Consider the following 13793-nt stretch of genomic DNA (forward strand, 5'->3'; position numbering starts at 1 on the left):
AGGAATACAGTTGTTTCAGACGTATACTAGTGGTATGGATGTCGGTCGGACAAGTTCGTTTAGCAGTGCGTGACGAGCTAAAGATTGTAAATTATCACTCAAAACCAACTAACGCGTTGTATCCATATGCATGTATCACATTCTGGGAAGCAGGTACATTTTGTGACTGGTTAATGTCGATCTGAATAAATTTTCAAGTCTCAAGGTTCGCCTCTTTAACTTAAGATGACAGCCATGAGACCACTAGGTTTGAACCAGGAGACTATAAGGTTAACGTTTCCTCAAGGCGGTGGACTCTACGTGCCTATTGGCACAGAAGTGAACTCAGGCTGTGAAAAGAGACGGTCCCGCCCTCTAGCCTCGCCAAGGCAAGACCCAATACTCCAACTACACAACTACAGTAACTACGCGTAGTTAGAAAGCCTTTTGTATGATATACAATTCCTCAAGGCGGTGGACTCTAGGTGCCTATTGGCACAGAAGCAATCTCAGACCGTAAAAAAGACGATATCACCAGCTAGCCTCGCCAACGCAAGGCGTGATACGCCAACTACACAACTACAGCAACTACGCGTAGTATGAAAGCCTTTCCTATAATATTACCTTTCCTCAAGACTGTTGACTCTGAGTGCCTATCGACAGGAAAGCGGTCAAACCGTGAAAAAAGACGGCCCCACCCGCTAACATCGCCAACTACAGCAACTACGCGTAGTTAGGACTCTAGGGGCCTTTTTATAATCGCCACAACAGTTAACTCAGGCCGTAAAAAGAGACGGTCCCGCCCGCTAGCCTGCCGTCAAAAGAGACGGTCCCGCCCACTCAGGCCGTGAAAAGAGACGGTCCCGCCCGCTAGCCTGCCGTGAAAAGAGACGGTCCCGCCCACTCAGGCCGTGAAAAGAGATGGTCCTGCCCGCTAGCCTTGTTAAGTTAAGGCGTAATACGCCAACTACATAACTACAGAAACTACGCGTAGTTAGACTGTCTTCCTTATAATATACCTTTCCTCAAGCGGTGGACTCAGACCGTCTAAAAAGACGATATCACCCGCTAGCCTCGCCAAACCATGGCGTATAATGCCAACTACACAACTACAGCAACTACACGTACTTAGGAAGCCTTTATAATATAGTTTTCCTCAAGGCGGTCGATTCTAAGTGTCTATAGGCAAAGACATGAAGTCAGGCCGTGAAACTGACGGTCCCGCCTGCTACTGAAGTAGTAGCCTCACCAAGGCAAGGCCTAAAACCCTAACTACACAACTACAGCATCGGGTAAATGTTAACATAAGCTTTTCTTTCTTACTATATTTCCCGCCATTTTCCTTTGTCTATGATGTCATTTTACGTCATTTAGACGTTGTTTGCGGTTGCTTAAGACATAAAAAGATCCAAGAAGATATCAATATTCAATCGGACACTCCATCTTTAAACGTTTTGCCCACAGGTATCCCTCTATTGCCATTATGAAACCGTATAAAAGTGCTCATAATAAATTTCAGCATTGATTCTTTAGAGTTAGACATTATCATATAAACCAAAATGTACATTTTTGGATAGAAAAACACAAAATATCAATTTTTAATTCAGAAAAAGAAGTCATCAGCATTTAATAGGCAGAGATTCGTGGCAGTTGTTAACTTACATGTTTGTACCGAATTTCAGCAAAAGTGCTTCATTTATCATGGCACAGGTGTCAGAAATCTACATTTTTAGCTAAAAACACCCAAATAATGCGAAAAAATTGCAAACAAAATGAGCTGCCCTCATATCTCACTCAGATACTTCACTCAACATCGTCAGGAACAAGCATTCCCCCACAGGTATCCCTCTATTACCATTATAAAACCGTATAAAAGTATTATCCTCTGCGTTGCTAGGGAGATGTATTTTCCTTAGCAACGGTTACCATGGAAACATGATATAAATTTCTGAGGCCCTGAAAATGAACAATTTTCCACCGATAAAAGTTTTCTTCACGTTTTACTTATGATATGCACTACATTTTACTGGGAAAGCAGCCCAGTGCCTCCTTAGCAACGGCCCTAGCAACGGTTTCCCCACAGAAGGCCTGTGGGAATAGAACTTTTAGATACTCATATCTCCAGATTGGATTGATGGATTTTACGATTTAAAGCTTAAAATGTAGGGAACAGTGTAACAAATCAGATAAATTCATGAACCAGGCTCGAAAATGCAATCTGTATATTTGACAGGTTTTGAAAAGTAAACATTCCATTTTTTTACCAATTTTTACCGAAAAATCGAATTTCAAAACCTCATTACTTCTCTTAGAAATGACATATCGGAACAAAATTGACATTTTTGTAATCCTTTGTTCCTGTTTGATCTGGCCACCAAGTAACGTTGGAAAATATCCATATTTGATTATATGACACTCCCCTTTGCATTATAAGTAGGAAAGGAAATGGTCCCCATGGGGTCAAAGTTCAAGGTCAGATAACAAGGTCAAAGCTGGGCACTCAACATGGTTATCATACATTTTCAAAAAGCTTGTGGGGAGGACTTTCACATGAAGGCATTCGCGTTTTGTCCCTTGATTTGGTAACAAAATCTTGTCTGGCCCATGGACTACATCTGCTTGTTCACTGCTTCAGAAAGGTCTTCTGTCATTCCGACTTGGGTGATGATATCAGTGTCTCTGCTTTCCTGTTCTTTGTTGTATGCTATCAGCTTCTAGCAGCATGTGATATGGTACAGATAATGATTGGTGTATCTTGTGCAAATGAAGAAAATGGTATGCTGTGTGCACTGTAATTATTTTGATTACATCATCATCATCATTGAAATATATATTTATGGTCATTTTCATTTTTATCAAAATTTTTCATCCCCTCTGCCAGTGCTTTAAGCCCATGGCAGGAGCAGCAAAGAAGATTGTCCAGATAAATGGCTTTTCTGACAAAATCAAGGTCATCGCTAAACGCTCAACTGAGATGACAGCTGGTCCAGGTATGTTTTATGGACATTACCATAGGTTTAATATCTACTTTTAATAGATGTAAAAACTATTTGATTCAGTCAGCCTTCATCAGTCAAGACACTGCTTTTTGCACTTAGGCCACACCAATTTAATTTCTTGGTTAACAGATTTGCCCGCTTCATTTTTTTCTGACTTGCAAAAAAAAAAAAAAATTCAGACTGCAAAATGCTCATATTTTGCCCTGAACAGTCATTTTCTTCCTAGTTGTTACAGTTACATTGTATTCCATCTTTCAATGCAATGGCATCATTAAAAGTTCAAAATTCATTGTTTAAACTTTGAACCAGCCTGGTGTGTTGACCTCATGGCTCCTATATACAATTTTGGGCTACAATAGGATACCTAGGCCTGTTTTTATTTTTATTTTTTCGCCCGCCTGCTCCATTATTTTTCTACAAAAATCCGTTAACCAAGAAATTAAATTGGTGTGGCCTTATTGCTATTATTCAACAATATAGAAAAAGTCTTATGCCTCTGCATGTATTCCCTTAAATTTTGATGATCTAGCTCTGAATGTAGTGCTCTGTTCTGTTTATTTCTTGTACACGTGTGTAGGTGGTGACATGGAGGAAAGAGCAAACATTTTAGTGGCAGAACTTCTGGATACAGAGCTGATTGGGGAAGGATGTCTGTACACGTACCAACATGCACTGGAACATTTAGTCACTGTAAGTTTGGCTCTGAAACTCTATTGTACAAAACTTACATTATTTTTTTACATGCCAAGAATCCATCCTATTCCAACTCAGGTTCACTGCAACAGTTGCTTCTCATTTAAACATTCATTGTTGTTATTATGTTTACTGAAGGAAAACATTGTTTTTGTGCTGTTTCTTCTTCCGTTCCAAACACTGACTTGTGACCTGGTCAATGACCTGAACCAGACTGTCTGTTACCATGGTAACTGGTGTTGGGTTACATAATGTTGCAATATTATAGTAGGAAGGATTTAGACTCCTGTCACCACATATATGGATGCGTTTGAGTAAGCAGGCCATATGCGAACTTCAAGGTAAACATTATGCATTTGCTAAATGCAAATGTTACCTTTCTAGTTTGATTATTTATTTATACTGATTCTCACATATATGAGTTGTGAATGGCATGGTAGAACAGGAGTTATGTCCTGCATTATTTCAGGTATGAAATATGATGTTTTGTCTGTTGTTGTGCCCCCCTCCCCCACAGCCAGACTGTATCTTCGTGCCCCATGCTGCTACCGTCTATGCACAGGTGGTGGAGTCAGACTTCATGTGGAACTGGCACAGGATTCAGGAGCTACCACAGCCAGGTTTGTTTATTTGTTTGTTTGTTAATATATTTAGCCAGGAAATACATGTCGCCTATTGGCGTTTATCAAAGATTCCTGGGGGGATAACCCCAACAAAACTACATGACATTATAATTATAACAAAAGATTAAAGATGAACTAACAAAGGTCAACTAAAAGTAGATAAACTTATCGTGAACAAGACGAAGTCGTAACTAACTCATCAACAATCAAATGAAATAAGGTAACATAGAAGTAATAATAATCGTTCAGATATCAAATCATAATGGTAGATAGTCAAAAGGTATGTCAACTTAAAGTGGAGTTTGCATATCAATGGAAAGAAATACAAAGGTAAGGGGGGGATAAGATTGTAACTAGTGCTGCATACCGGTTCACTGGACTTGGATCCGGACTTGTAAGAATGTTTAGGTTCAAGTCCAAAAAAACCTAAAAGTCAAGAACCGAGTCTGGACTTATTACCATAAAAGACCATTTCACATACCCCTTTTCTTTCCAAACCACCTAAAACCTTCCGTAGATTGCAAAATCTTTGCTGCAAAATGAAGAAAACTTTTCCATCGGGCATCGTCAAGTACCGGCCTGCATGTTATGTGGCCAAAGTTTCACCCAGACAACATTGCAAGGTTGCCAACATGCAATTTTGTATAATATTATTGCCATGGGTTTAGGTCCGGACTTACAAGTCCAGAACTGAACCTAAACCTCTAGACTTGAATACAGACCTGAACCTAAATGTGGGTTTAGGTATGCAGCACTAATTGTAACAATTAATATTCTTAGTTCTCCATTAAGTTCTGTGGCTCTTGTGCAGAACAGAGCTATATAATTATATATATATTATATATATATATTATATTACAGTAGGGGGCTGGTACACTCAAAATGCTGTATGTTCAAATGCATTCCCTCCATAAAATCTTGTGTGGTCTAACATTAATTTGTTCCCCCCCCCTTTTTTTAGGTTGTGAGAAAGCTTTGGTGCCCTCCGCAGACATGGAGGCCTGCATGGGGGCTGCAGCAGTCCATGATATACAGCTCAGCCAAGTCAAGCAGGAGCAGTTCAAGCCCCTTACAGAGCCCATCAAAGTCTTCAGGTGCAGTTTACTAGGACATAAACAGTCTTTTCTTTGAACTTTTTTTGAACTTAGATTAGTACCAAGTATTATAACTAAGATTAATGGATTTTTCTAGAAAAATAATGGAGCGGGCGGGCGAAAAAAAATAAAAATAAAAACAGGTCTAGGCATCCTATTATGGATCAAAATGGTACGATAGGAGCCATGAAGTCAACACACCAGGCTGGTTCAAAATTTAAACAATGAATTTTGAACTTTTAATGATGCCATTGCATTGAAAGATGAAATAACTGTAACAACTAGGATGAAAAGGACTGTTTTGAACTGTTCAGGGCAAAATATGAGCATTTTGCAGTTGATTCTGAATTTTTGTTTTTATTTGCAAATCAGAAAAAAATGAAGCGGGCGAATCTGTTAACCAAGAAATTAAATTGGTGTGGCCTAAGCGCAAAATGAGTGATCACTCTAGAATTTGTATTTTATTGTATTGTACATATGTGTTTTTTTTTCCCCTGTATTAAGGTTTGAGTTTGACCAAAAGATGGAATCTCTGGACCGCAGGGTGGATCTGAATGTGCCAGTGACAGACAGTGGTCAGGCACAGGTGGTCCTGATGTGGTGGGACATAGAGATGGACCCAGACAGCTCAGTCCTCCTGTCTGTAGCACCGTCCTGGGCACATCCTACACCTCATAACATGCAGGTATGGAGAGATGTGGACTTGTTTATTTGTTTATTTATTATTTGCACATATATAAAAAAATTCATAATCAAATAATAACAGTGAGAGAATATGCGGGGTAGGCCAGAAACCTAGGTGGTTTTTCAAAGGGCCTACCCCAAACAAAGGTAACTTATGACAAAACATATTAGAATTAAACATCAAAATTAGACAATGAAATAATTGATTAATTAAACAAAATCAAGACACAGAAATAATAACTGAAGTGTGTAAACTCGTTTTTACATCTACGAAAAGAAATTAAACAAAAGTCTTATACATGTACATGTAATTCAGTTCGCTGTTACAGAATAAACTAATTAGATAATTAACATAAAAATTAACGATTAAAACAAAAAAAACAAGGAAAACAAACAAATCAGATTTACTTGTCATTCAAAGAGTAATACTTCTTGATAATCGAGCACGAGATAGAACTCTGGAGGAGTACTGTAGGATCTAAAGTAACCTGGCAAACTAGAAAGGTAACATTTGCAAGGCAAATGCATAATGTTTACCTTCGCATATGGTTTGCTCTGTTAATTCGTACTCAAACACATTCATATATATGGTCAAACATGAGTCTAAATCCCTCCTGCTATTAAATTGCAACATGATGTAACCCGACACTAGTTACCATGGTAACAGACACAACATTGGTTCAGGTCAGAGGTCACTGACTGTTTGGAGAAGAAAAGGAAGAAACTGAGCAAAAACAATATGTTTTCCTTCGGTATTAAAACATAATAAATAAATATCCATTATCTGTTAACTGTTATTTGGTGATGATTCTCAGGCTGTGTTAACTCGATAGTGTCTTATTGTGTGACAGTTTTGTTTATTTGTTTGTTTATTTTTGTTGTCCAGTGGCGGGACCACTGGATGCAGGCCGTGTATTTTAACCACCAGTCCATCCCTGTGGAGAAAGGTACAAATTATTTATTTGACACCATCTACATCCTTCTAGATCTCTGCAATCTGGAGTATTGCTCGCATCTCTGGGCTGGTGCCCCAAAAGATTTCCTTGTATATTTTAGACCGCATTCAAAGGAGAATCTGTGTTGCCATCGGCCATTCTCTGGCCGCAAAGCTGGATTCCCTCTCACACAGACGCAATGTTGCATCCCTATCCCTCTTTTACAGATACTTTCACGGTCGATGTTCAGGAGAACTTGCACTTCTTGTTCCGCCGCTCAGAACCTTTCAGCGTGCCACTAGGTTCTCTTCCAGTTCTCATCAATACACCGTTAACATACCTGTCTCCAAGTCATTTTACAACAACAGCTTCTTTCCCTGGACTGCGAAATTATGGAACTCTCTTCCAAACAGTTGCTTTCCGTCCGACTACAATCCACAAAGCTTCAAAACAAAGGTCCACCGCCATCTCCTGACATAACTACATTATACTCACTTTTGAGTACCCCTTGCATTGAGCGACACCATTAAAAAAAATCTGTACAGTGTAATGACTACATGTATCTTGTCAAAGGTTATGACACAGTCATAAGTTTTCTGCTGTTCCTCTCCAGGTCAGCAGGTGGCGCTGCATGGCAGACATGATGAGTACAGTCTGTGGTTCCAGGTGCAGCAACAGGGGTCAACGAACTCTACAGGGTCGGCATCATATCTGCGTTTTTTTTCTTGAAAAGTCTGGATGTCCTTAGATTATGAAACTGTGCTTTTAAAGAAAATCCAGTCATGTCTTTTGTAGCAAGATCCCAACTAACCAGGGACAATTTTGACAATCTTTCCTTATACTAACTGAAGTCCTGCGGCACCCAACAATTGTTGGGTTGCACATACAGTGCCATTCATATAGCACCCTGTATAGGTACGATTTGGGGGTATTTCTCATGCAATGCATCACATGGCTGCAAAACGCAACAAAAGTGGAAGTACATGTAACTATGCCACCGCAGGGCAAAAAAGTCAGGGGTGTATGACCTGCTTTTGTATGATTTTGTTGGATTGAATACAACTGTAAAGATATGAAATTATTGAAAAATCTTTTGTAAAAAAATGCCAGCAGAACAAAGGCTAAGTTCCAGCTTTGCCCACAAAGCTACATGTACAACAATAATCACAACCATAATCACATTTAACAATCAGAAACACAACCAAAAAACTTTTTCATTGCCACATTTGCTGCGCATGTAACTCTAGGACAGAGGTCAGCCTGGATAGACCTGTGTGTCGCTGTGGAGGTCACATGGTGTGGAGTCGGCCGCGGCTGGGCATGCTGAACGACAGGGCCAGGTGGCACACATATGCAGCTGCCCTGAAACAGGTGCTGGCACCCGGGCACACCTGTGTGAGTGTGAGCGATGCATCATGGGTACCACTCATAGTAGCACAACTTGGAGCACAGGAGGTAGGTTTTTATGTTGTTTGTTCAAAGCTTGAACCAAATCACAGATGCCTCCGCGCCAGAGGTGTTGCCAAAAATATCACAATTATTGTTTTACCCAGTCTTTGTTAGGTATTGTAGACACTGTCTCTTTAGTACCTAAATGAGAAAACATCTTTTTCTTTCAGGTTTTTACACTAGAAAGTTCTGACCTTGGCTCAAGAGTTACACACAAGGTACGTCATGATCTTAGAGACAATATTGCATTCTATAATAATTTATTACAAGTATGATAATTACTGTTTAGGCATCATGGTTTTTGTACTTAGTTCTTTTTGAACAAGTGATTTTTATTGTTTTCTTCCTATTTTCTCCCAGTTGATAGAAGCCAACAGTCTGCAGGACAGAGTTCATGTGGTTCAGGGTACAGAGGAGCAGTTACAAGCTGCACTGAAAGACAAGAAAGTGAGTATCAAGTAAGTTAAATATGAGCAGTACACTGTACAGCACAAAAAGTACTTTACAACAGAACTGATATGAAGGCCTTTCCCAGAGGCATTGCCAAATGCAACAAGAAGTAACTACTAGTACTGAGTACTAGCAGTGTTCTCGCCAGGCCTTTTGAGCATAGGGGCCCCCTATGCTGTGATTTGGACCCCTCATGCTATGATTTGGACCCCTATGCTGTTTTTCAATCAGCATATATAGGGGTGTGTTTTTTTTTAAGAAAATTGATAAAGCTTGCTAAAAAATTAAAATATTACTTTAGAATTAAGCTTTAGCAAAGGGAAAACCTTAACTTCACAAAATCTGTCCATCAAAAAGTGGGAAATAGTGTCTCAGGGGGTTATGAGTATCATTTTTTTTCGGGTCAATGCGCTACTTGCGCCGCGAAAGTTGCCCTTCTGTACCTGACCCCTATGCTGTGAAAAAATCCTGGTGAGAATACTGACTAGTACAAAAAAATGTATGTCGTGTACAATGTCATGTAATGTCATAATGTCATCAAGTCTATTCTTTATAATAACTGTTATAAGGTGGAGCCTGTTCATGATTGAAATATAGCTTTATCTCTAGAAATATCAGGGTGATAACATTGTTTTATACAGGTGCCTCTTTTGGCTTCCAATACACCTTACTCAACTCTTAGATATGTAGAATCTGATATGAAATGAAAAGAAACCTACAGTGGGCCTCACTGGAAGACAGAAGAAAGATGTCCAGACTATGCAGGATGTACAAAATGACTAATAAACTGGTTGATGTACCAACTACTAAGTACCTAATACCAGCCCAGAAGAGAACAGGAAATAGCCATGCCTTCAAGTACCAGAGTTATCAACCAAGGATTGAGGTGTTCAAGAATTCATTCTTTCCTAGAACTATCGCAGAGTGGAACTCACTGTCACCAAGTACAGTAGGGGCATTGTCAATAGATAGCTTTAAACAATGTCTAGAGTTAGAAGTTCAAGGGTTAGGTGTAACAAGTCGATCGGTGTAATATAGCCAGCTGCCGCCGTGCCGCATGCCTGCGATGCTCGTGTGTTACGCCGAAAGGCGGCTATACCGGCTATACAGATACAGATGAATTTTTCTGCTCTTAGATGTGTAAATTGTAAATATTCAGAGTAGAAAACTCTACTGCCATTTGGCTAAAATCATGTACCACTTGATTTTGTGCTGTGCCCAGGTTGCCATGGTGATAGCGGAGCCGTACTACACGTCCAGCCTCCTGCCGTGGCACAGCCTGTACTTCTGGTACGTCTGCACGCGACTCCGCACACAGCTGCCAGAGGGCGGCGCCGTGATGCCTGCAGGGGCGTCGCTGGTTGCCGTAGCAATGGAGTTTGAGAACCTGTGGCGGCTGCGGGCTCCCGTGGGGAGGGTGGAGGGGTTTGACATCAGCGTCATGGACCAGATGGTCAAGGTCAGTCTCAAGGTCAAGGGTACTGTTGGTCTTCAAGGTCACATAACGAGATGTACAACAATGTAGTATTGGCTTGTCTATTTATGTTTCTGTGTATTTCTGTGATCCTTTATATATACCATGCGGCATTGTCATACATTTTTGCACAGTGTCCAGATCTGGAAGGGTTACAAAGTACTAGTAGTACTAGAAAGGTAACATATGCAAAGCAAATGCATAATGTTTGCCTTCGCATATGGTTTGCTCCTCTTACTCAAATACATGTACATTCATATAACTTTATATGCATGGTCAGACAGGAGTCTACATCCCTCCTATAAAATTGCAACATTATGTAACACAACACCAGTTACATGTACATGTACCATGGTGACAGACATCAACAAATCAGGTCATTGACCAGGTCAGAGGTTAGTGTTTGGAACAGAAGAAGAAATGTAGTAAAAACAATATGTTTTCCATCGGTAAACATAATAATAGGGTAAATGGTGAGGTCTGCAATCTCTGATTGGCTTGTTTCAGTCTGTATGAAATCCCAGGGCCTTGTTGAACAAATTCACATATCCACTATAATTGTACTGATTTTTAGTACATTTACTGTGTTTAGTGTACGCCATCTCTGATTGCCTTGATTTAGCATACTAATTGAAAGAAATACCCAGGGCATTCTGTGTTAAATGTATCCCTCTGGACCTACAATGTAATGTTTGTCTCCCCTCCCCCAGGACCATTCTAACCAGACAGACGAGCGTGTGGAGCCCCACCCCCTGTGGGAGTACCCCGGGGTGGGGATCAGCGACCCTGTCACGCTGATGAACTTCGACCTCACGCGGCCCGTTCCCGCAGAAAACATGGTGGTCACCGGAGAAATCCCCTTCACTTGGTATGACTGGACACTGATTGAGTAATTCCTGCCCCTTCATAGTTACTACATGTATTACCAAATAGATTTAATGTGTGGATGTCAATGGACCTATACCATTATTACGTCACAGTTTGTTTACCTGTCCTAAAGAACATTCTAGAATAAAGATCATTTCAAAGTTTTCTAAGTAAGGTATGTCTGATTTTTTGCTGCGTCTAGTTGTGTTGACACAGCATTACATGCCGCATGGGTGATTTAGTTGTGACATTAGACGAAAGTAGTACTGTATTAAAAGCCTTATATTAGGCTAACGCTACACAAACACAGACCGCGCTACGCACCCCTGTACAATATAAACGTCGATTGACCGACATTCATTGCGGTAAACAAACTGTGACGTAATAATGGTATAGGTCCATTGACATCTATATGTTGTCACTAGTGTCACAATTACTTTATGTTATATATATACATTTGGGACCACACTGTTAGCATTAACACCTACTAGTACCTTCAGTACACAGTTAACCAGTAACACCTAAATGTATCTTCAGTGCACAGTGAACAAGTCCTGATGAGAACAGTCATCAAATCATCAGCTCTGGCAACTGCTTGTTGCTCTTTGCTGGTCTAGCCTCCCTCTATGTTTGTGTCACTAGCTATAGTGTTGACACAGTACTAGTTGTAGCACCCAATTGAACCTACCTCCACATAACCTGCCCTACATGTACCCACTCCCAGTTTTTGCACAATATATGTAGCACCTAACATAACCTCCATTCCTATTTGCATCCCCAGTTCTGGCTCCTGTAATGCGGTGGCCCTCTGGATGAACTATGACCTCCTCGGCGACGGCCGCTACACCATCAGTACCGGACCCCATACCCCTTACACGAGCGGCCGCCCCCCTCAGTGGGACCCCCACATCAGGCAGGGGGTGTACTTCATGGACCAACCAGTACAGGTCACACCAGACTCCAGACTCACTTATCGTGTAACCTTCTCACCTAAAGATGGGCAGATGGACTTCCAGTTTGACATTAAGAATTCTTAGGGAAAAAATTCATTTTAAGTCAAACAGTTGAGGGCCAACTGGACCTACTGTGTACAACTGATCAGTGAAACAAGGGAATGTACAACAAGACTGGCAATGAAAACATACATTGCCATGGCGATGGTGGTTGCTGTTAGGGTTATTGTTTGCATGGCACTGCCATGATTTAATGATTTTGAGGAAGACTTGGTATCTAGACAGATACAGTGCACTCCTCCCCTGAGTGTATAGTGAAGGAGCCCCGGGGTCACAGAAAGTAGGGCCATCCGGGCAAGACAGGTCTTCCCAAGGGTTTCCAGGAATGTGGGCATAGATGTGGGTCAGAGACATGCCTGTGGACATTCCATTCCTGTGGACAAAATGCCTGTACCATTCCTAGAATTCTTGCAAACTGCACACAATACTGTACCATTAGGCTCCTCCCTGAGACGTCGCCAAAAAAGAAATACATGTATCAGGGAGAACAAAAAGATGAAAACTGTTGTACAGTCTACCAAGAGGGCTTTTGAATCAATTTATCAGGATAAACTTGTTTTATTTATGTGTATGTTGAAATCAAGGTACCAAAAATGTTAATAATCAATGATAAGCTTTCATAATTTTACTGGTCAATTTTGTAGATTTGAATTTTTGGATGAAATTCTAAGGTCACTATATCTTAAGCCCCACATTTCAACTTGTAAGTGGACAACCATAGAGTAAAGCTGTAATAAAAATTATTTCTTCTGCATTACATCTTTTTGTATCTTTGCCTTCGACTGAAGGCTATGCCTTCGGAGAAGGTTATGAAATCGGGTTTGCACTGTTTGGCAGATTAGGCACGATAACTCTTGAAGGCAAGGTCCGAGGTTCACGATTTTTGGCAGGCAGGTTGATTTAGGGGTGGCCATTGTCAAGGCTAAAAATGGGCTTCGTGGGGGGTTCCTAAGTCACTGTAGTTGACCTTGGTTTTTGGTGTTTTTTCCTTGTCATCAAGATATCTCGAGAATCCTTAAATGGATGTTCATTATTTTTAGTGGGCAAGTGACCGTTGAAAATGCCGAGGTCAAGTTCAAAGATGGGCCCCGTGGGGGTTTCTATGTCACTGCAGTTGACCTTTGTTTTTTGTGTTTTTTCTTGTCATCAAGATAACTCGAGAATCTTTAAATGGATGTTCATGTTTTTTAGTTGGCAAGTTACCATTGACAATACCAAGGTCAAGTTCGGATATGGGCTTCGTGGGGGGTCCCCACGTCATTGAATTAGAAAGTACTGCAGCGAAACTTCTGGTTTTTAAATCTCGTGATATGGACGTGCTAGGGTCATGATTTTTAAATGGTAGGTAGCTCTCGTGCTCAGAAAGAAGTGCCGTAAGTTTGGGCCCCGTAGCAGCTTGTTTGGGAAATGCAGAGGCATTTGTTTGAAAATGTTTGAAGTAGGATAGCTCAAGAAACGGTTGACGAATTGTTGTTATTTTTGATATCTCGGTAGCTTAAGTGATGCTTGACCTAATTAGATGACGATTATGCA

At 40.6% G+C, this 13793-nt stretch overlaps 1 protein-coding gene across 1 annotated transcript in view; it reads left to right on the forward strand.

The window, feature by feature from the left end:
- LOC109487647 (protein arginine N-methyltransferase 7-like) overlaps positions 1 to 12302 on the forward strand; it is a 19641-nt gene extending 7339 nt beyond the window's left edge. Inside the window, 13 exon segments of the mRNA XM_019791652.1 lie at positions 2861 to 2969; positions 3556 to 3668; positions 4189 to 4291; positions 5256 to 5388; positions 5893 to 6073; positions 6959 to 7019; positions 7621 to 7705; positions 8255 to 8462; positions 8627 to 8674; positions 8817 to 8903; positions 10129 to 10365; positions 11091 to 11248; positions 12029 to 12302. Of these exon segments, the coding sequence (XP_019647211.1) occupies positions 2861 to 2969; positions 3556 to 3668; positions 4189 to 4291; positions 5256 to 5388; positions 5893 to 6073; positions 6959 to 7019; positions 7621 to 7705; positions 8255 to 8462; positions 8627 to 8674; positions 8817 to 8903; positions 10129 to 10365; positions 11091 to 11248; positions 12029 to 12302 (1797 nt within the window).
- Positions 12303 to 13793: the final 1491 nt, after the last annotated feature.

The sequence above is a fragment of the Branchiostoma belcheri genome, unplaced genomic scaffold, assembly GCF_001625305.1.
Source record: "Branchiostoma belcheri isolate BF01 breed outbred unplaced genomic scaffold, Haploidv18h27 scaffold9, whole genome shotgun sequence".
In the NCBI taxonomy this organism is placed as follows: domain Eukaryota; kingdom Metazoa; phylum Chordata; class Leptocardii; order Amphioxiformes; family Branchiostomatidae; genus Branchiostoma; species Branchiostoma belcheri.